Below are 24,995 nucleotides of genomic sequence, written 5' to 3'. Positions count from 1 at the left end.
TTATGGCAGGCATGGGTTACCTATTTTACCCCGGATCTTTACGGGTCTAAATACACGTGTCTTGTACGAAGTGATGATTGTTATGATTATAATAGGTACATATACATACTAGTATATTATCAACTGATAAGCTTTGTGCTATGGAAGCATTTTCTGAGAAATGTTTAGTAGCGCAGTCTGGTGAGGCTTACCTGTACTGCAATAAGAATAGCAGTTTCTGATTCAGTGGATTGAACTTAAATGTCAGATGATTAACAATGACATTTTTTTATCCTATAGATTTTACATGACTTGTTCTTTCATATAAATTATGTTCATTCTAAATCAGTAAATTCTGGGATATGAATACTTTAATTAGTTTAACATCAAACATCCAAGTCTGAGATGACAGACACTAATTCCAAGGTTCAAAATCAAACACTTATTGAAAATGTCATACAAAACAGTTTGTATTTGACTGTATATCGCCAAGTAATCTTGATAACAACATCGTAATAAAATATCTCATTAATTAGATAAAACATAAACCTGAAATTCATATCTCACAATGTTTCATTGAGCATACATCGTATATTTGTAACCAAATAGGTTTTGTCGATATCTCGTATTGATAGAAGAGAAGAAAAAAATATAGACGAAAAAACTGTAAAAATCGTCCACAGTACACATTGGCCACATGCAACATACGTTTTAGGTGCAAGCATGGTCTATATCAGCCTTACAAGGTCCAGTCACGACGCTGCCTGATCGGAATGCTGAAATTAAATTTCTCGCCATCGACTCACGCTTAAACACAAAACATAATTGAATGCTACAGTTTCCGAACATGGCCTGCTCCCGTCTCTGACGCGAATAGCACAATAAAGCGGCGAATACATGCCATTAATTCACATGACCAGCCCTCAGTCACATACCCCATGGTCACTGCCTACATACTATAGGAAATTCCTCACATATAATCTTGACAGTTGAAACCACGTATCTATTAACACTCCAATTTTATTTCCGATGCGGCAACTTCCACGGCGAGCGAGTCTTGAGTCATTACCTACAGGTGCGAAGACCCGCCGCTCTGTCACCATAGCGAGTAGGCAACGCAGCCCCGATATCTCGCTTTGATTCACAAGACCGTACACGCTCGAGTTCGGGCGGTGCTGATTGGTTGAAAATAATATACGCGTCATGACCCAGCTACATATAAAAGGTCGGAAGGGAATTCCCTGGACAGATTGCACATTGCTTTCGTGCGGTGAGCGGTAAGGATTTTATTACTGGAGTTGGCCAAATTTGACAAGATGGAATTGATAAAAGATGGACGTTGCGTTGAGGTGGAATTAACTGACACAAAAATGACTTATAAAAGTCGAAGGACTAGTTGCACCAGCAGTGTTGAAGAAGTTGGTAAGTCAATAATTATATATTTTAGGTATTTGATATCGTAAGAGAAACGAATTTGAAAATATTTTGTTACTGTTTGTGCAGGACTGTCGTTCACAGATGTAACATTTTGTATCATTGCAACCATTACAATGTCTTTCCAGTGTGCTGTATCTTCTCATACTGTATTATATGATTTTGCATATATTTGTTGGTGATCTCGAGTTAAAAAATGTATGAATGCCATGATTTTTAAAAATACGAGACATGTATAAGTGCATATATTGGTTCCATATCAACAAATATCAACATATGAAACTTTCCTGGAAACTGTTTACTGTAGTGAGCTATGTCTGAGTAACATGTATTGATGTTTCCTTGAAGACTCCTAGAGCAATACTAAATCATTTATGCTCTGGTAATGACATGGACTTGTCATTGTATACATGTGTGCATTGCACCCACCTCATTGCTTCGTAGTCAATATACACGTCTATGTTTGGAACACATCAAAAGAAACGTTCGACTGCAACTTGTCCGTGTACACACTGACGATAAATATACACATACCTTTGAATTCTGTATATACAAATGTAAACACTAAAAGAAATACGAGCAGGTGATATTTGAAATGTATACTCAATAGAGGGATGGGGTCAATTGTTGAGCAAAGATTTCATTGTCGTAGGAATGAAGAAGATTCCAGTCACAGCACTTTAGTGGCATTGCGTGATTGAGGATAGTCAAGCCTAGTTTAAGAAGGAATGCCTTCATTGCATGTAACGGGATTAATGTTTCTGATATGTGCCGATTATAGATTAAGCTAGCACTGGTTCTTAGCTGATTGTTACAGCCAAATGATGCATACGCCTTTTACGTTTGGGGTTATTTCGTGTGAGTTATTTCTATGGGGTCTGAGATTTCTTCAGCAATATAATTTCGGATACGTTTGAGATGCTGAATTGAGTGAGTGAGTTGAATTTTAGAGTCGCTTTTGTAATGTTGCAGCCTTTGGTATAAATACCACAGTAAAACATTAGGAATTGATGTCACTTGTTATCGACTTATCATGATGTATTTTGTAGGAATGAAAGGATGGAAAATAGATCTACAAAGGATTTAATCTTTATTCATACTGAAGGTTGTTGCATAACGAAAATATACATACATACATACATACATACATACATACATACATACATACATTATTTGTGTTTATCTGATGATGCAAGCAAGGTATCTCTACTGTTCGTATATGCAACTGTGTGTGTGTGTGTGTGTGTACAGTGAAACCCTGTTAATCCGGAAACTCGGCTTTGTGGACGATTACTGTGAAGAACGTCTAAATACGATAACAGTATACTACAACAAACCACTATTTCAATAATCCGGAAGATTTCACTGCAAACGACACCGTCCGGTTAAACGAGGTTTCACTGTATGCAGTTTATGTATCTGTGCAAAACTAACAACAGATCTAGAGGATAGAACGGCGAGTAGAGAAAAGATGAAAACACGAGCTGAGGGCAGCGGTTGATACACTGAATGCTCTCTTGCAGATGTAATGACCTTGGACAAGATTCTGTCCCTGAAAATGGAGCCATCGGAGACAAATAACAATGCTGGACACAGGAAGCAGTTTACTGTATGCTTCGCCCGTGACGTGGACAAAACAAACATGAGAGTTGACAAGGCTACGTTCAAAGGCACGGAGAAGATTTGCGACAAAATACTAGCACAGCTAGAGCCGCTGTTGGCAGGTGAGCGGCCTTAGTCAATCTCCTCTTAAAATCAAATTTGGTCATGTGACCAGCATTCTGTGTGAAATAGTCTCCCGAGTTCTTTAGGCAACGTGGGTTTGCAAGATCTGCTCGGATTGACGAGAAGAAGTCACATGTTTGATGACTTAGTTTTTCAGTGTTATCTTACACCAGTGCGCATCAAGGTGCCCGGGGAGGGATTATTCTGCATTCCAGGGCTTGTTAATACAGTTTTGATTTTTTTACAGAGATAATTCAATTTTATCGACTTTCAAATTTTGAAGTAAATTTCAACCGTGGACCACTCTTAAAAATACCCCCTTATTCAAATCGATTTTTACTGAACCGACTTTGAAATGTTTTATGTTCACTCAGAAAGAAAGTTCTTTTTCATCTCCTCGTAAAAATCTTTTTATTTCAAAGTTAAGGAAGACTCTCAGTCTGTGATGTTTCCAGCACAGTGGAACACATCATATACCACCCATGTCTTTCAACAAGGATTCCTAACGGTGTCAAATTGCCTTTTCAATACATTTTTTGTCAAAAATGTTCACGACAAAATGTAACGCCTTACATTCTCTTCTCAAAAGGCACGTCGCGTTCCTTCAACTTGTGAATGTATCGACACACAGTCTGAAAGCCTTGCAGGATATTGCATCAACCCGACAACCCGTGCTCATTGCACTGACATACTGGTCTATTTCAAGAGCGATAGAGACTTCTTAATAGCACTGTGTAATACATCTCGTGTACATTTCACTCCTCTGGGTGTCACTGTGCGATTATTTAACTACATGACCAGAATATAGGGTAATGGTTATGATATTGAGTGTCGTAAAGCTGTTTAGGAAATGCGTTCCCTCAGCTTGATATAGCCTAGTTCATGGTTGAGCATGCCTTTACTATCAATCTACAAAACTCTCAACACAGGAGCAACAAAAGCATGTTTTAGTCCTTCATGCGATTAACAGGATGCTGGAGATATTCAAATTCTGAACTAGAGATTAAATGAAAAGGGGATTCGATATAGAATCTTTAAATAAATTGCTAAAGAAGATTTTACATGGCGGCGCCTAAGCTATCAGAATGACAATACACTATTAAGAGCTGTGTTACACATGAATGGGTTCCTATAGCTGCGTGTTGTGTTTCAGCGAAGAGACGACCGAAACAGCTTTTGGTGATAGTGAACCCCAACAGCGGTCGGCGACAAGCAAAGAAAATATTTCACAGGAAGGTCGAACCGTTTTTTCAACTGGTGGGCATCATGTGCAAGGTTATAGGTCAGTCAGTGCTTTAATATTTTTTAATTTTATATGTTCAGTTTTATTTTATGTAATTTGCATTACCATTTGAAAGTTTTTTAAATCATGAATATATTTTTTATATTTTATTTAGTAAGTTGTTACTGAACAAAAGGAAAATAACCTATCTGCGAGAATGGGGGTTAGCAATGACACAGATATTTTGATACAGATTTTTTTTTCTTATTTGATACGATTTTGCGTGTAAATAAGATTTCATGCGAAACGAAATATAAGTTATGCCATGACGTATCGATGTTATTGTGATCAACTGATTAAGAAAAGCTGACGTTGCAAATAATACAGAGTCTAACACTCGGTTATGCACGTACTGATTTCTCGATTTTTATGAGTATGAAATGTACAATTGTCGATTTCACAATGACATTATGTGTGTAATCACTAGACCCTGTTAACAGCAGTAAATGGATGATAAACGACAGACAGTCATCGATTGTGTTAATATCGTATCAGGCAGGTGTATATCATTCTTTATAGTGTTTTTGACCTTTTTTACCAGTCACTCCGCTTAATTGCTTTTTGATGTTAATCAAATACTGACGTTCTTTGAAGGGGTGTAGTACCTCGATCAATCCATAGGATCATTCACGGACAATGAACATACCAGCCAAGATGGTAGATACGTTTATCTGCAGCAGATTTGATATGTGTGTACTCACGAGCTGTGACTGATACAGAAAGGATAGGGATACTTGATACAGAAAGGGCCTGATACTGTCGTTGTATTTGGGTAGATTACTTGGCGATACACACTACGTTCTATTTCATTGCTAATGTTGATATGCAATGGAATTTGTTTTTTGTATGTTAAAAGGTTTGTATTATTGATGAAGATCAATAAGACAAATATCATTCATCTTTTAGGAATGCTATGATTATTATGTAGTTGAAAAAAGTCAACGTATGGGATCTTGTCGTACATGGATTTGTCGAATAACGTGTATATAAATAACGTTTATTAATATTATGCTTTCTGTAAACTATCAACAATGTCGACATATTTTACCGTGATAGTTATGATCGGTTGTGCCGACTTTGACTGATGAAAATATTTCGAGATAGAGAGAGTTGTACTTTGGTCTGAACGCCTGTATTTCGTCATCCAGCACAGGTAAACGCACTAAAGATAGTACAAGGTTAAATGTTAATATGCCGAAAAAATATTACCTTACAGCAAAGATATGCGGAAGAGTATAAATAAAACAATAAAACAATGCTTCCGTGAATTAAGTACAATACAACGGGCGTAGGGGCAAATCCGAGTACATTCCAGCTCGGGCAATGCGTCTCCTCCCTGAGGCGTGCAGCTCTTGCATTGTTAATTTCATTATCTGTCGTTTTGATTTCAGTGACCGAGCGACCAAAACAGGCACAAGAGATTCTACAGAGTCATGATTTGACAGACATCGATGGGTAAGTTCAATCCTTTTTTCGTTTGGATTTGACGAAAGTTTCTTCTAACAAGACAATTTGACATATATTACTTGTAATTGATGAGAATGACGACATCGTTGCCATGGAAACAAACAGCTGTATGACGTGGCATATGCTCATTTGTGGATACAGAGAACGTAATGTCTTGTAGATTTCACACTTCCTCTGACGGAATTGTTACACGTTACGGCGGGGGACCCAAGAAATGGGATATATATATATATATATAAATATATATATATATATATATATATACAGAGAGAGAGAGAGAGAGAGAGAGAGAGAGAGAGAGAGAGAGAGAGAGAGAGAGAGAGAGAGAGAGATTTCACACTTGCTCTGACGGAATAGTTACACGTTCGTTATATATATATATATATATATATATATATATATATATATATATATATATATTGCTTCAAGTTTACAAGACGATTACAAACCAATGAATGGGTCAAGGCATTTTCAGGTTTAATATTTTTGTAATTGAAACATATACATGTAATTTGAGATATCAATTTTACTGAAACACAATGCAACGAAAGGATAATTATACGTCCTTTTAAACTAGAGATTATGAAATACATTGAAAACTACCTCCAATGGACCAAAACACTTCATCTAGGTTGTTGTTTTTCTTTGTTAAAAACATTAAAAATACCACGATACCCCGTTAATACGAACTGTTTCGAGTGAAATCGTCCGGATAACATATTTCTGGATTAGCGAGAGTCCAAACAGAAACATCGGAATATGAGGTTTCCGGATTAATGGGACTTCATTGTACATTAAGTTGTACCTAAACTTTAATGCTATATATACAACATCGACGTTTTTCTCGTTGCAGTGTCGTCACTGTCGGCGGAGACGGTCTGTATTGTGAGTGCCTGAGTGGTCTGGTGATGCGCGCCCAGAAAGACGCCGGCATCGACTACAATGACCCGGACGCTGAAGTCGTTCCCAGCCAACTTCCCATTGGCATCATCCCTGCTGGTGAGCATCCCCTATGAACACAATGATCTTAATGGACTTGGCCTTATCCGCATTCCATATATCTGTCATCTAACCTGCAAATGAATAAACCTGATTGTCGAAGAATTCCCAAACGTGTCAAACTAACGTTCCCATCTCCGGTATTGTAACTTTCTGAAGCCATTTGTTCAACAGAGACGACACGTGCGCTTTAAGATGAACAATTTGGTGTTTTAAGAACACAATTTTTTGGAGGTGTATCACCATACAATTAGATTTACTATTTTTACCACTACGCCCGAATGTAACTAACCATGACCAGTCGTAAATATATAACGTCAATGCTAGAGATAACTAGTCTCGATTATTTGCCGAAACATATTCCATTTGGGCGTAAAAAGACATGTATCGGTGACAATATATATATGCCCAGGACATGAATCATAATAAAATGGAGATGTAATACACTGTATAATCGGGGCTGGTTTTAAGTTGTAACATACGCCGAATATGTAAGTTTTAGTAATATTATCATCAATAAATCGTGTTCACTATTGAGCTAGATCTAGTTAACTCTAAGATTAACCGTGTCTATGTTCTGTGCAGGATCCGGTGATTATGTGGTCCAGTATCTCCATGGTACCCGTGACGTCATGACAGCTGCCATCCACATTGCACTTGGTAAGTACTATCAACTTACAGCATATAACAATAATACTGATCTATCAGACACCTGACATACAGGTGAAGAGTATCTGTCTCTATCAGGATGATTATAGTCTAAGATAAGTAAACCTTAAGCGGCATTTCCTTAAACCATAAATGCAATGTCGATATGGGTGTGATAGAACATTAGATCTGTTTAGTGTCGCCATGTAACTGTTTTAATTTTGATTTTATTTGATTCTAGGTAAAAGCGGTCCGGTAAATGCGGTCAGCGTTCACCAAGAGCGACAACTCTCGGCATATTCCGGCTTGTTGCTTGGTTTCGGCTTGTTCGGCGACATCATGAACGACTGCGAGAAGTTCCGATGGATGGGATCGTCAAGATTCAACAGTAAGTGTCCCGACTGTCACAACCCTTGTGTAGAAAGTTCCTGATATTGTCATCCTCGATTATCCAGGGTGTTGATCTCCTTTCAGTTATAATAGGAACCCTGGACCTATTCGCCACCATAATTCCTTTCGGTAGTGACGTCACCATCCCTATCTCTTATTACTAACGTAGCGCTAAATCCCCCCCCCCATCAGGAGAATAATTTCAATTGACGGCTTCTTTTCATTTGAGGGGCGGTCGGGTAGCCTAGTGGTTAAAGCGTTCGCTCGTCACGCCGAAGACCCGGGTTCGATTCCCGACATGGGTACAATGTGTGAAGCCCATTTCTGGTGTCCCCCGCCGTGATATTGCTGGAATATTGCTAAAAGCGGCGTAAAACCTCACTCACTCACTCACTCTTTTCATTTGATATTCGGGATCATACTAAAGCTACAGGAGTGAATGCATCCAGAGAATTTATCACAATAAAATGATAAAATGGAGATAATCACGGCAGAATGCAGATAAAATACCTGGATAATCATATCATATGAATTGTGTCATATCTTGTTGTGGACAAAACAACATTGATGCTACAAATCCTCTTTCTCTTCTAGTCATCCCAGTGGGGACGGTGTTGCGTCGTCGTATGTTTGACGTTGAGGTGGAGTACCTCCCTGACGGCGGGTCGGAGTGGGAACAGACGGAAGGGAAGCTGTATGGGGTGGACACTTACGTCATCACGAGAAAACCAAAGCAGGAGAAGATGGTGCCTTGTTTTGGCGACAACGCCCTCACCCTGTTCCTTACCAGTAAATGCAGTCTGGCTAAACACGTCCAGCAACTGGCCAAAGTCCAGGACCACAAGACAGGATGTGTAAGTATGACTACACAGTCTTTGTGTCAACACTGCATCGGGAACATAACTCACGAATCTGCCTGTCTGTCTTTCTATCTTCCCCTCCCATATGCAAACATCTGTATATGCAAACGATCTGTATATGTATTTTCTTCCTTATCGCTCTTATAGACATGTGTCTAGCTCCTTTCATTATCTTTTAACATGTCTGCCTAACGATGTGTCTGACTAGCAACATGTTTGCCTAACTAACTATGTCTAGGAATACCAATATGCTTGAATAACTATCAGCCTGTTAGCCCAACTAATTATATTTACCTTTCTGACAATTTGCCCGTTTGTAAAGGTTCAGTCACAATCATGTACTTTTTGTGTCTCAGGGTCTGTCTTTCTTCTCATTCCACACCTGCTCCAATCTAAAATTGGTTTGGAAACCCCAAATCTAAGGTTGATTTCCATCAATTCAAGTCACCATTCCACCATAATTACACAGCCTTTAACTGAAATTAATATATCCTTATCTCTTATCCATTACAGTTTGATTACGAGTTCGTAGATCAACACAGAGTTCAAGGTTATAGAGTGACCTTTCCAAGGGCGACTCTGACGTCAACGGAAGACGGGGAGACCACGTTAGCAGAGAAATACTACATCAACTGTGACGGCGAGGTCATTTGTCTGTCAAAACCCCAGTTCGAAGTCAGGTGAGCATCCTGCAATACACGTCTCTTTCTCCAGTTCATAGTTTAATTTTAGTGTGTAATGGGTTTTGACACCTTCAGGGGATTGAAGTAAGCCTGACCTTCGAAATAAATCTTCGGAACTGTCATTACATCTGTCTAAATGCTAGACAAAGGTGTCTGTCGATTTTCCTGTTTTGTCGTGTCAGCATTCAGAAATACTATGGCCGACATAAAAATGTATGCTCTTAAAATGTAATAGCGAGTGAGTATGGTTTTTACGCCGCTTTTAGCAATATTCCAGCAATATCACAGCGGAGGACAGTAGAAAATGGGCTTAACACATTGAACCCTTGTGCGGATATCAAAACCCGGATCTTCGGCGAACGCTTTAACCACTAGGCTACCATTACCGCCCTTTAAAATATAATAATATGACTACACAAAATACTGTTTATTAGCTTTATATTTATATCAGTATTTTTTTCATTTTGGCAGACTCCATCGGAATGCCGTTCCACTATTCGGCAGTGTCCGCGACGCTTTGCAGTGCTGGTAGATGACGTCACTACCGGGATCGGATTACCCGGATGTTGATATTTTGTCATAGACGTCGTCTCTCCGCCCGCCACAGGCATTAACATCAAACTGTACAGTGACGGTTCTTTGGGGGATGCAGAAAGTATACCAGAGATTACCACATGACGTCACATTACATGACACCCATACGTCATAAGACGTTTCTTACAGCTTGTGCTGCACGTGCAAATCTCATTTCTCCAAAGAAAAGAATGGAAACTTCAAGATGGCGTGTAGCAACTCGTCTTGAATGTGGGACGGACGTCGATCGGTGCTGTGATTTGGGGATAACTAGCCGAGTTCTGAACGGTGCTGTGATCTGACCTTGTCAATAGACTGGCCAAAGGTAGACATTACTGAACAGTATATAGAACACTCTTCATTCAGGTTGTGACCTTGTAGGAGGTATGAGCATTTACCCATGTCCACCCAACACGCCGTTTCTGAAATTACAACCATGGCAACCCTGCGTGGCAGTGGTAAACAGCATTCATTTCAGAACCATTAAAATAACATATTTAACATCCAAATTATTTTTTCTTTGATGTTCTCTTGTCATTATTAATTATCAATTGATGGAATTAGAAATATCAAACCAAAATGATAAAACATATGAAAATTGGATTTGTCTGGCTGTTAACCACGTAGGTGCTGATGTCAGGAACTCCACGTGGATGGCGTGAATTGTGTGGCGTGAGGCAGGGTGGTACTACTATTGATGTATTGTTGAGTTCCTGACGCCAGCTCAGTTGTACATAGACCAAGGAGCTGAGCCAACCAGGGACATACCTGTATTATTGTTGATCTCTTTTTGTTGTTATATTTTGTAATAAAACATATTAAATAAAAAAAATATTTGTTGTCAGCACTATTGTAACGACGTCGACCTTAAGTTCTTTACGTGTTAAAGAACATTGATGTTGTAGTTGGAGACTTGACGTTTTATATTTACATGTCGACATCTTTGCCATTTGTAAAAACATCTCTTCAGTTTAAGTGTATCACGATCCAACAATTTAAGACGGGAAACAGGAAACCAAATCCGATAAGAGATCAGTGTTACATACATCAGTGAATACATCTTCCATCCAAGGGGTATACGCCCAGTTTTCCGCTAGCACATTTCAAAGCTTGTAGTCATGGTAACTATTCGTTAAACACTGCAATCTTAAGGCCCAAAACACCTATGAAACCCTTATCAAATAAATCGAATAACCATCACGTGTTTGTTAATTCAATTTTAGTCAACATGAAACATAGGTGTATACTTTCTTTTGCCAGGCTGTTTATATTCTGGATGCAAGAAAATCCAGGGCAAATTAAAACAAGGTCCAACGTTTCACAAGAACAATGACATAAAAGTCCGGATATACTGAAGAAGGGTAAAACAAATCGATTCTAGCTTCTAAGATTAAAGATATGATTATCAAACCTCATGGAAATTTCAATTGATATAAGGAACCGATTTAAACGTTCCGTTTGTTTATCCGTGTTACCAACAGTGAGGAAGAGAGAAAGAATCCAAAGTGTTTTCCATCTGTTAAACTTTAAAGCGGAACTTTCCATGCAGGACTTTGAAACGTCAGTAGTATCAATACAGGAGCGGCGACTATCATTCCGTTCCACAACCAATCACGTCATTTGACTGCTTACAATATCCCCAATCAGCTGATCGACTAAAGTACAAATCCTTAATGTGGTGTGTAAACCAACGTGACCCGACAACTAGGCGTGAAACACGGCTGATCTCTCACACCCTCCTTTTTACTTATGCGTACGTACTGACATTCCGCCACTTCATGTCGGCGCATTCTGCTACCAGTCACACCTATATTTACCTGTGTGATTATTCTATAACGTGTGGATGAATGACGGGGATAGGACGTTACATTGACATAACATTGTGAATGTTGTTTCGTGATGAAATTTTCTATATAGGCTGGAGTATATTGGGACGCGATCTATATCAATTTCATAAATGTAGGTTACTTGGGCACACCCATACTGAATTATATAATCGATGATTCGTGTTTTGATTGTTGCGGACGGCATGAGTATGCCAGGAGAATATAGGCAGCCCTTCGAGCTAGATTCTTGTCAGTTGTGGAAATTCCGACATGACTTATGACGTAACTATCATCAAAAATCTGGATCTCATATCATGTAGTGTCATCAGTACATGTCTTTATATGAGTATATGCTGTCTAAATGGCGGTGTTAACGATAGGCCAGTCTAAGATATTTCGCGAACACTAAGTGTTACCGTCGATAATCGGTATGTCATATTTGATGCGAATACCTATTGCACTTGTGCTAAAACATCAATCGATTTATAAGCATGGGTCCACATAATACAATTTCTTGTGTCATGTCATATAACGCGTACTTTTTCGTTCGTAAGTTGGATTTTTAAACATTACCCATCTTAACGATCGTCAGTGCCGATCGTGATTTTGCATATCTGGAAAGCCTGCCGGGTTTTGAGCCTTGTTTTTTTTAACTTTTGTTCAATTGTGAATTAGGGTGGCAAAGTTTGGAAATAAAAAAATAAAATTCGACATACCTTACCATGTTTGAAACAAGTGATGTGAAACATTTTTTCACGTGGCCTGAAAATTAATGTCGAGAAAATATGACAAAAAGTAAATCCTCTTATTCTATTACATGTCCATTTACATAAGAATGCATATATTGCTATCTTCCCCTTTAATCTTTTATCGAATACTTTTCAACTCCACTGCACAATTCTCGAAATATGTAAAATATTTCCTGCACTCAAACGTGGTGCTTTAATGATATTATTCATTGTTTCGCTTTGTCGAACCTATGAAATTTTACGCCATGATGTATCAATGACCCCATGATCCCCGTGCCATGCGTGTGATTCTGACTTGACTATTCTCAGGTGTGCGGACAGGTGTGAAGCGACATGTGGTTCATATGATAACCTTTCACCTTCTGGTCACGTGTGGCGTATCTTTACATCGCGGGTAATATCAAACCATGTGAAATATGTCGAGGACAGCACTACGTTCGTTTTACGTGGAGATATCTATGTATGTCGTTATCTGGTTATCAGCGTGGATTGCTTGATATGACGGTAGCCTTCACTCATATATGACGTATGTTCAGTGGACTGTTTAAAATTTGGAATGCCCAAATCAACAAATTGAATACGGCAAAAACGGTTGGAACCAAAAAATACCCATGAACCATTGTCATGTGAAGTCGGCGTCACCAGGTGTTTATTAACAGGCGGTATTCTTTAGCGTATAGAAATTCCACGACTATCTTAATCCTATGTTTTGATGACGACATTTTCAAATCGTGACAAGTACGGTACTATCAGGAAACTGTCAATTGTGGCCTTGAGCCGGCGTGGTTAATACTAGTTTCAAAATGAGGGGAGGGTGTGGGAGAAAACACAGCTCATTAATTAAAAAACTCATCCTTCATCCTCCTGAAAAAATATATCTCATCCTCAAAAATGATCCCGACCGCAATATGGCCATCCTCATCAATACAAAATATTTCGTGAGCAAAGCCATAGTCTTTTACATCGAGACATAAGCATGATAGACAATATTCTTGTATCACTTATCTGTTAATAATCATTTCAATCTTTCATTTCAAGAGGCAATATCATGTAAGTCACTGTGTTGTATCCTTGGACTAGGTTACTGACTCCACTTGTCCCACTGTGATATGACATAAATTGTTGTTGACTGTGATGTGAATTGCACATTATTTGTTTGTTTGTTTGTTTGTTAGCGCCGCACTCAGCAATGTTCCAGTTTCTGCGGTCTGTAAATAATCGAGTCTGGATTAGACAATCCAGTTATTGATATCATGAACATCGATCTACGCAATTGGGATACGATGACATGCATCAACCAAGTCAGCCAGCCTTACCACCCGATCCCGTTAGTCGCCTCTTACAAGCATAGTCGCCTTTTATGGCAAGCACGAGTTGCTGGCGACCTTTAAGCATCATTTACCCTTACTTGGAAAGAAATACAACATAAACATATTTGTTTTGTTAAAAGACATGAATTTTATATCAACATCATTATAAGTCATGCATGAAAACAAAAAAGAAGGTATTGTGTCCACAGTTTGGAGGATGGGGTCAGTTGTTCAGTATTCGATCAACCATCAAGACTGAAATCAGCACATGAAACTCCCTTAATCCTTCAGAATGTCACACCTGTTAGAGAGTATTGTGTTAGCCCACCACGGGAATCAATGCACGCCAGAACTCGACCATGAGAAGACGATGTGATAAGACTGATCACAAGAAATGCGATTCAACTCCATTCTTCTCAGAGAGCCTGTGCTAACTGATCTTTGTTATAAGGGCGACCTGGTCGTGCTCTAACTTGACGGTCAAGGTGATCCCACACGAGTTCTGTAGGTGATAAGTCTGGTGATTGTTCTGGCCAAGACAACATGTTTCAAGGGTCTTGTGCTTTCTTGCTGAAACAGGCCTGTCCCGTTCTGTTACAGGAACGGTAGAACATCCTGGTATAGACACTGGTCAATGTAATGTTGTCTAGTGATGTTTCCTTTCAAACTCATCAGACCTGTCTTGACTTGGCTACGGGTGCTGCACGGACAAGACTAACGTTGCCGCATCGCAGGATTAATGCTGCCGCCTTGACAGGGCCAGGGATGCTGCACTGACAGGACTAACGTTGCCGCATCGCAGGACTATTGGTGCCGCCTTGACAGGGCCACAGATGCTGCACTGACAGGACTAATGTTGCCGCATCGCAGGATTAATGCTGCCGCATTGACAGGGCTGCAGATGCAGCACTGACAGGACTAATGTTGCCGCATCGCAGGACTAATGGTGCCGCCTTGACAGCGCTGCAGATGCTGCCTTGAGAGGGTTACAGATGCCGCCTTGAGAGGGCTACAGATGCCGCCTTGACAGGGCTATAGATGCCGCCTTGACATGGCTATAGATGCCGCCTTGACAGGGCTATAGATGCCGCCTTGACAGACCTACAGATGCCGCCTTGACAGACCTACAGATGCCGCCTTGACAGGGCTAAAGATGTCGCCTTGAGAGGGCTACAGATGCCGCCTTGTGAGGGCTACAGATTCTGCCTTAACAGGGCTACAGATGCCGCCTTGACAGGGCTACAGATGTCTCCTTGACAAGGGGTACATATGCCGCCTTGACAGGGCTACATATGCCGCCTTGACAGGGCTACAAATGTCGCCTTGACAGGGCTACAGATGCCGCCTTGAAAGGCCTACAGATGTCGCCTTGACAGGGCTACAGATGTCGCCTTGACAGGGCTACAGATACCGCCTTGACAGGGCTACAGATACCGCCTTGACATGCCTACAGATACCGCCTTGACAGGGCTACGGATACCGCCTTGACAGGGCTACAGATGTCGTCTTGACAGGCCTTCAGATGTCGTCTTGACAGGGCTACAGATGCCGCCTTGACAGGGCTACAGATGCCGCCTTGACAGGGCTACAGATGCCGCCTTGACAGGCCTTCAGATGCCGCCTTGACAGGGCTACAGATGCCGCCTTGACAGGCCTTCAGATGTCGCCTTGACAGGGCTACAGATGCTGCCTTGACAGGGCTACAGCTGCCGCCTTGACAGGCCTTCAGATGCCGCCTTGACAGGGCTACAGATGCTGCCTTGACAGGGCTACAGATACCGCCTTGACAGGGCTACAGATGTCGCCTTGACAGACCTACAGATGTCGCCTTGACAGACCTACAGATGTCGCCTTGACAGGGCTACAGATGCCGCCTTGACAGGGCTACAGATGCCGCCTTGACAGGGCTACAGATGCCGCCTTGACAGGCCTACAGATGTCGTCTTGACATAGATGGTCTTTTATGATATAACAAAGCTTTATTTTACTGCTATTTTCAGTATACTGTTTTAACACCTGCATCTCTACTGTTTAGTAAACAGTGAGAAAACTTTAACATTCTTATATGTTGAATTTGAAATGTGACCTGAAAAGAAATCTCAGCTAAATATCAAATGGTCCGCCCCTAACTACATTTATAAACAATGATGACGGGTTTACTGAACAATAAAAAAAATTGCCAAATGACACTTTCTTTAAAAAAATCCTTGCTCAAAAGTTGTTTTATCAGGGCTATGCTTTAACATACAAGCTCTTAGGAAAGTTTTCAAAAAACGTTTAATAGTTGACATGTGGAAGGCATTCCGAATGTGACGCACCAGTGACAAAAATGATGTCTGATGCAATTCTTCATTTTGTACTCATCTACACTTGAACCATGTTCGTGCCCCTGTTGTTTCAGTTTAGCAATTGACTTGCATTTGCATGTGTTTGTGGGATACACCCGATGCCATGACTAGTTGGTAGTGATTCATAAACACATCTCAGATGTGACAGAAATTAATCGGAATCGTACACCGGACTGTACTGTAAGCAGATTTCTTATGATTGCGGAAACGGTTTTTTTCGCTCTTGTTTATTTGGATATATGTGGCATTGATGTTTTACACGCAACATTGCTTTTCCATTTATGTGTCGACTGGTAGACCCTCAAAAGACATGAAACGCGTTCTAACGAACTCCCAGAGATTTGATTACGATATGATTCGTAATGCATGTATATATTCATATATTAAAGTTAACCCCGGCTCGCCCCGATTATGTTTTCTAGGTTTGTCAGCACCACACCCGTGGTAAAAGTCTGAGACCTGCATCACTTCGAGCTTTCCTCCCACATTAAGCTGACACGCCGCGATACAACTGGAATACTGTTAAAAGCGGCGTTAAACCCAATTTTAAGTTAACGTTAACTGCAACTGTCATGAGTTACAATTGGTATTCGAAATGATTCGTTTTTTCTTACCTAGATCAGAGTAAAAGATCCAAAATTCGCTGTTGACATGAATCATGACGTTTGCTAGCACAGCCATGAACAATCTATTTTCTAGATCGAAACTATTCGTTTTGACCAGAGTTGACTAGATACCAGGAGACTGGACTTTTTACACAGACAAAAACTTTCATCCTATTAATTTACACCTTAAGATAATAAACAAAGCCTTGGTGTTGTATAACGGGGTATTTATGGGTCCCGGGGACCTCGTTATAACTGTAGTTTACTTCACGCATCCTGGTGGCGAGCACGACCAACCTGCCGTCACTGTATTGTCATAATGGTGGTGAATGCCATGCTGAGACAACAACGCGCATGGATACATACATATTTAAACACGACACACACCATGTAGGTCTGGGAAAAGTACAAATCAATAATCTGATTGAAGACAAGCGACATACATGGAAGGTCAGAGGTTAAACAAAGTCTGTTGCAGTACAAGATTACAGATGGTGTGGAGAGTTCGAAACGAAGCGAGGTCAAGAAAATAATTAAAATCGTTAAGGCGACGATTGCTCTGGATGCCGTCGAAGCTATATACTACAACCACTACCACTACTACTATCCCCGCTACCACTACTACCACTACCACTACAATCACGACCACCAATACCACTATCACCACCAACCACCACTACCAAAGTGTCGATTTGTATTCCGCACTTCCATGCTGGATATCGTGTTCAAAGCGCACTTTTATTACTCCGGCCAATGTTTCAGTGTACACACGATCTCCATACCCATCTCCCTGGGGAGTATACAACCCGGGTTGCCTGTGAGGCGATAAAGGTGTAACGGTCATATTACAATCCCATCCTACCGGGTACCCATTCACTGCTTACTGAACAGAGGCACATTTCGAACGTCACTTGCCTAAGGAGACACCAAATGTAACATGTATCGTAAGTGCCTACGCTATATGTCTGGATTCTGATAGGGAAAGACATTTCGCGAGAAAAATGTTGTTAAAAAAATGTGAATAGTATTATTAAACAAAGAAATTTTTGACCATCATCAATTAATGTTTGTCACATGTGATGTATAATTTACATGGTGAGGAAGGCCTAGATCAAAGAAGAGACAATTTATGGATAACAACTTCTATATTTACTGTAAAGACGACGTTTCGGTAGATGTTATGATACCGTTGTCGCTTGCTTGACGTTATGAAGGATCTTAACCGAAACGTCGCCTTTATACTGAATAAAGTTGTTATCCATAAATTGTCTCTACTTTGTCATTCGTCAACTTCTATGTAATGCCTATCAAACAATTCAAGGCATACGTCGTAATAATGATTGTTATGCAGACATTAAAACCCGATTTGGACTTTGGCTTCAGTAACAGTAGCCTGACGGGTAAGCCAAATAAAGAGTATGGCTAAACTACTGTCTACACTGTAGGCGGTGTCTGACAATTGCACAGGTCCCCGATCAATGTCTGTATGTCTGGAGTTTCGTGTCTGAGTCATGTCAGTTCAACACGGTTATAACAACCGTACGAATTACCACCGTCAAGTAAGTCAGCGATGACGTATCCACCGTATGTTGTACGTGAGTGTACGGATGTAGATTAACTTAATCATCAGTAGTTTCTGAGTGATGTCCAGTTGAGATCGAGTCTGAACCAGGCAAACCAGTGGTCAATATTGTGAACATCAATTCACGGAGTACGACAACACGTTTAATTACCCAGTTTAGTGTAGACCACAACTTGAAGCGACCATTTTGACCATTGAATTCCCATTACATTCGCCATAAAGACAAAATGGAAACTGCACTGGGTTTACACTTTTTGTGTTTTTGTTGTCTCGAAGTCAGCAATATTCCAGCTAGCTCAAGGTTATGTGTGACCAATAAGATCTGAGCCAGATAAACCTGTGGTGGATATCATGAGCAACGTCTAACGATGTCGGGGTACGATGGCAAGCAATCAACCAACCAACCAACCTGGGTGTTCGCCAGAACGAGACAAAGTCTTCAAACAGGAACAGTTCACGAACCCGATACCCTTGATCAGTGCATTTACTAACCATCCTATTTACGTATTAGTTAGTTAGACTGTTTATTGAAGGACCTAAACACCATGACGAACATACACAATTGTCACACCACGTCAACCCACATGCGAGTCATAACCATATTTTATGTAAAGCTTTTAAACCCTGTCTTGAGACATCTGTGCATGGCGTGTCTGTTCTGGGAATACGGTGACGCCAGTAATCAATTAATCAACGATGTACGATGGTAAAGGGCTCGGCGTTTGTTTCTTGTAACACAGCAGCCAGCACAACATCTTCAGCATGAGGTTGATTAGCGACCAGTAATCTATATACACAGTAAAAAGCCGGGGAGATTAAGTCCACTTTAATGGCGTCGCCATGTTGTTTACATGCTCCTTGTTTGTTTGTTTAGACAGATTGTAGCTTCACGATTATCGCTGATCTTCGATCTTAATGATTTTACTTGGGAAGTGATTGTGGTTGAAAGTACAGTGAAACTTTGTCAAGTTGAACTCAATCAACTCGACACATCGAAACTTTCTGTTCCTTACAGAATACTTATCGGATTATAAAGTCTGTGTTTGTTTTGGACAAGGGATATCTCGAGATATTTTCGAAACCGGATTTAACAAAGTTAAAATTGATTAAAGGAGACTTGTAGACTAGTGAATTACGTCCCTTTGGCGTACCAGAATCCAATACTCATGACCCCCCCCCCCCCCCCATCCCCCTCCCCCACCCGATAAGGATTAAAGGGTTGTCAACAGAAATTCGTTTCTAGGGTCTGTTACTTGTAGTTCACTGTCTATGAGTGAGAGAGTGAGTGAGTGTGGTTTAACGCTGCTAATATTCCAGTAATATCACGGCGGACCTTCATGCTGGCCATGGAAATATATCAGTAGATCGATACAAGCGAGGGCAACAGTGCCGAGTCTACAGTTATACAGAGCCCATGACAACACATCGACTCAAATCGACTCGATGGTGATTCTAATGACGACGACGATGATGATGGTGATTATAATCGTGTTGATTATGATTATTACCCCTGGTAAGCTTGTGGTATATGTACGTAGTTGGACAGAAAGATACACTGATCGTTATTTGACCATTTCATATAAATGTTAAAATCTGGCAACACATGTTAAGTGTCATACAAATTATAATTCGATTTCACTATGTGTACATCCATCCATCCATCCGTCCATACATACATACATACATACATACATACATACATACATACATACATACATACATACATACATACATACATACATACATACATACATACATACATACATACATACATACATACATACATATCTATATAGATATTGGAATCGATGCTCGAGCTAAGCAATTTAGTAAGAAATTCGAAATAACTTCTTACTGAGACAACCGGATTTGAAACTAAAATTTAGTTAAAATGTTTACGACTTTCAAAATCACACAATACCCATTTTCTCGAACGTGACTTTACTTGATAACCCCAACAGTTGTTTTGGACTATTTATCCCTATAACAACATAACTCAAACGACTTTAAAAAAAGCCCTCGGTCTTTAGCCTGGTAATAGTATCCATATAACCGTATCGACTAGAACATCACATATTATTAAAGAATAATCAGATTGTTCAAACAAGCATATTCGAAACCGAGGCACCATAAGCTCTTTTTAACATTGAGAACCCCTTTGTTACAGATAAACTACTATTGACGAGAATACATATAGACACTCAGCGCATGTTGTATACAGTTGTCATTACCGAAAACTAAAACCATCAACACACTACCTACAGAACAAAGACTAGAATAAATTGTATATAGATATCACACAGGTAAATAAAATCACCGTACTCAAACCAATTGATCTTCACAATGTCCCAAATAGGCGTTCATTTCACGTCCAAAGCTATCGTATATTATCCGAGGGAATGATTCATACGTGAACTGGTCTAGAGTGCATTTCGTGCGACCCATATCTCCAACGCTAGTATTATTTTATCAATGGAAAGATTAACACTGATAAATATCACTACAGTTAAAAGACTGGCTGGGTTAACCTTTTGACTTCAGTATGTATTTGGTTACAGTGTTTATAGTCCTTGTATTTCCCCAAACACGAGCAGGGGTAGTCGTACTGGTGTTGTTGTCAATTGCTGATATGTACAACTGACAGGTGAGTGTGATTGACACTGCAGTGCTCGTGACGGTGTTTATTCGTGTTTGCGCGTGGTACCATAACGCGCGGAGCAACTATACACGGCCGTTTCTTTGTTGGATCAGTAACCTTCTTGATTGATCGAAGGCAAATGGACATTTTATTCCATGGTCGAAAATAGACATGGATAAATAATTGATTTTATTGAGTAATTTTGCATAGTAGACAAGGGCGTGGACTGGAAATTAAACCGATAATGCGCATGTGATGTTATTGAAGGATTCGACAATGAATTGATTATGTCATTAAAAGGATATCAACTGTTTTTTATCATTTACATTTATTGCCTCAATTTCAATACTAACACAATAAAAACATCAATATAATGATCACTAGAATAAGGTTCGAGTCTTCCTGCACTACTACTACTAAACATTTTACTCCAAAGATAATTATAAGCATCATCCAAATGCATATTGAACACGTCAACCGGATTATGCATATCATCATATGCATTAGCATCTTCATATGTAAATTCACGATTACGCTTCACTAACCCTTATGAAATAAGCTGACTATAACATTACATCAGCACGGTTGTATAGTGTGACAAACACCTCGACAATGACCGAAATCCGATTCTTCTCCCACATTAACACGTATACCTAAAGAAATACACATAAATATATAAACAACAATAGCTAGGTATATATACATTGGCAAGGTAAAGGTTGTCCCAAAGATTATATGCTACAAACGGCACGAACTTCTAACAGGAATGAACACGAAGTATAAACACGTGGCAGAAACACGTGGCAGGAACGCGTAGCATAAACACGGAGCATGAACACGTAGAATAAACCCTGGTGTGAACATGGAGCATAAACAAGTAACATGGACACATGTCACAAACACGTAGCATTTATACGTCATAAAAAAAAGTAGCATGAGTGATTGAGTGTGTGAGTTGGGTTGAACGCCGTTTTTAACAGTATTGCAGTTATATCACGGCGCGCCAGCTTAATGTGGGAGGAAAGTCCGAAGTGATGCAGGTCTCAGACGTTTACCACTTCGGTGAAACCCACGAACACGGTGGTGGCAAACCTAGAAACATAATCGGGGCGACCCGGGCTTCGAACCCACAATAGTAGGTTTCTGGCGTGCCCAATGGACGCAACTCTGCACAGCAAATCGCAGCGCCTTAAACGACTGGGCCACCCGTGCCCCCCCCACCCCCCACCCCCAACATATCAAGCAACCAACCAAGACAACCATCCAACCACTTGCCAAGACAATTTTGTCTGTATAAAGACCATGAACATATAACAGCATATCATAGAAACTCACACAACGCAAAACATAATATCGACGAAACAGCACATTTGGTTTCGTGTTGCGTTTCTTAAATCTTTGAGTATATGAACACGCAGCATATAAAAAACAAACAGGAAGAGACGCAGGGCAGGCGAACCTGTTTGAAGCCTGGCAAAAACCTTTATGATCATAACATACATGCTTATTTCATGCCCTGTTTGTTTAATGCAAAAAAGGGGTCATTAAAAAGACAAGTTACTGGGTTAATTATTTCCGGTTATTCCATAAACTGTTATTTGTTTTTATAGAATATCCCCTCGGGCCAGCGTGCAATCCTAGTAATGATCCAGAAACTCAGGAACTCCTGTGGATGATTTTCATATATTAACGATATTAACTTTCATTCACAAATATATTGTCCTCGGGCCATTTTGAAATATATTTTTACACCTTTTAAGTCTGTTCCCTTCAAAATAATCAACATTTTTGCCTGGAGTATCGCGCGAGCCGTCAACTAAATTGATTTGATTGCTTTTTGCTGAAGGCATATCCTTCAATGGAGGCGGTAACACTGCGGCTGAATATGGTATGACATTAACAGTATATAAGAACCTAAGTACAAAGTAAGTAAGTTTACTTATGTAAAAAATAAGCACCAAGAAAATGGACATTTGTTTGGGTGGTATGTTATTGGTTGATGGGTATTAGGGAAATTCTACGTCCCCCCCCCCTCACTCACCCCTCATTCTCTTTCTTCCCCCGTCTCTCTTGCATTCATACATACACAAATATATCTATAAATATATCCACAGTAACATACAGCAATACATATTATATATACACACAATATATCCTATCCCTTGCTTGTTTCGTTGTTTAAAAGCCGCACTCAGCAATATTCCCCCTGTAAATGAATGACCAGTGATTGATATTATGTGCACCGTCTCATGATACGAAATCAAGACACCGATCCTGACCATCGAATCAATTTAAGAAGCTCTTGCGTCAAGCATAGGTATCTGCGGACCTTCTCTCACCCGGAAACCACACGGGAGAATCCGACTGTAAATAGTTTCAGAATACTGTCGTGCTAAAATAAAACCATTCCCAACAACTCACAAACAAAGCTTGCAAGTAATGTAAACAAATAACTGTAAATCATAAAAGTGCAGTGATCAGTTATGTCATTGTCTTATGAACGCTGATACTGAAGACAGGGTGTCGATTAAAGCCTGAGTGACAGACGGTGAATAACACTTCAGCGACCTGCAAGACGCGCGGCGCAGTGGTACCAACAGCAACGATGGATTACACTTGCTCATGTAGGACATTTCTGCACTGGTTCACCCTAACACTATGCATTCATATACACATACATGCCTAGCCCCGAAACGATGAGATGAATAAAAAGACATTTATCCGATGCGATTACTGTTTTTTTTCGGGGCATGAATTTTTGGCATACCAGTTAATGTGTAAGAGGTAGTATTGGAATTTTATTCGCATCCCACGCTAAAAGGAAACATATTTTCCCCCGCACTGTCCGCTATTAACGTCTCTATTGGAAACAGTGGCCGGTGAATACGCTCGCTGCGTAGTACGTGTGTATACACGAATTATGAATGGATGGACGTACTAAAAATAGGTGATTCGCCTTCCAGGTATCTATATATTTGGATAGGTAATCCGATTTTGGAGCTTTGATGTAAAAACCCTCTGGCTTCTCGATAGGGTGTGTTATCCACAGATCTCTGAGTGTGTACATGTGTGTTTGTTTAAAAATATCCTTGGGAAATATTAATATATTTAGTAACTGCAATATTAAATTATATGCACAGTGAAACCTTGTTAATCCGGACGGTACCGTTCTCAGGTAAATCGTACGGATTAACGAATTTCCGGATTGTCGAATTATGAGTTATTAGGTTATGTCCCTTTTCCATGAGTAGAATTCCCTAACAATAATTGTTCGAAAGACGGGTTTCCGGATTAACGGGGTACGGACTAACGAGGTTTCACTGTACAACCAAACCTTTTAACAGGACTGCAGGTTCCAATGCAAATCGCAGACAGTGTCCGTATTAACGAATCCGAAACATGTAGTGATTTTCTTGAAGTTATATATTTACATTCCTACCATAATGCATTTTTATAGCAAGCATTTACAATGCATGCACTTTTAATAATTTATATACAAATACGTATTTTTTGCATAATATATTTTTTTTACTTTCTAAACACAAAGGTCATTTGGTTTAAGCTTAGAATTTCGAAAATGCTGATTATCCATATCTCTAGCAAACGCAATTTCCACTTTCATTACATGTCTGGAGACCAGTGTGAAAAGAATAACAGACTTCATTGTCACGATTTCTGTGAAAGGGACACAGTTTTATATTATATTACAGCCAAAACGTCCAACATCTTCCTAGATTTCACTCAACGCATGTCATTAGCGAGAAATGCGGGGTGAGAAGACAATACTTAAATTCCTCTCAAACAAACTCACTGATGCAAATCGGCTCCGTACGTCTATTCCAACATGCCTAATAAATCCACAAAAATTTCCCCTCACTCGGGGCGCTCAACTTAATA

The 24,995-nt window shown here is 39.9% G+C and overlaps 1 protein-coding gene across 1 annotated transcript; it reads left to right on the top strand.

The window, feature by feature from the left end:
* Positions 1 to 1,240: 1,240 nt before the first annotated feature.
* On the top strand, positions 1,241 to 10,857 carry LOC139478717 (ceramide kinase-like). The gene is made up of 10 exons (XM_071261306.1): positions 1,241 to 1,401; positions 2,937 to 3,137; positions 4,292 to 4,420; positions 5,812 to 5,875; positions 6,741 to 6,886; positions 7,472 to 7,546; positions 7,776 to 7,922; positions 8,519 to 8,778; positions 9,298 to 9,464; positions 9,939 to 10,857. The coding sequence occupies exons 1-10, from the start codon at positions 1,296 to 1,298 to the stop codon at positions 9,997 to 9,999; spliced, it is 1,356 nt and encodes a 451-aa protein (XP_071117407.1). The 5' UTR covers positions 1,241 to 1,295; the 3' UTR covers positions 10,000 to 10,857.
* Positions 10,858 to 24,995: the final 14,138 nt, after the last annotated feature.

This window comes from Haliotis cracherodii, unplaced genomic scaffold (assembly GCF_022045235.1).
Source record: "Haliotis cracherodii isolate W230 unplaced genomic scaffold, xgHalCrac1.p SCAF_4, whole genome shotgun sequence".
Taxonomy (NCBI): Eukaryota; Metazoa; Mollusca; class Gastropoda; order Lepetellida; family Haliotidae; genus Haliotis; species Haliotis cracherodii.
The sequence above is the reverse complement of the archived record's forward strand: the minus strand, read 5'-3'. Positions and strand labels throughout refer to the sequence as shown.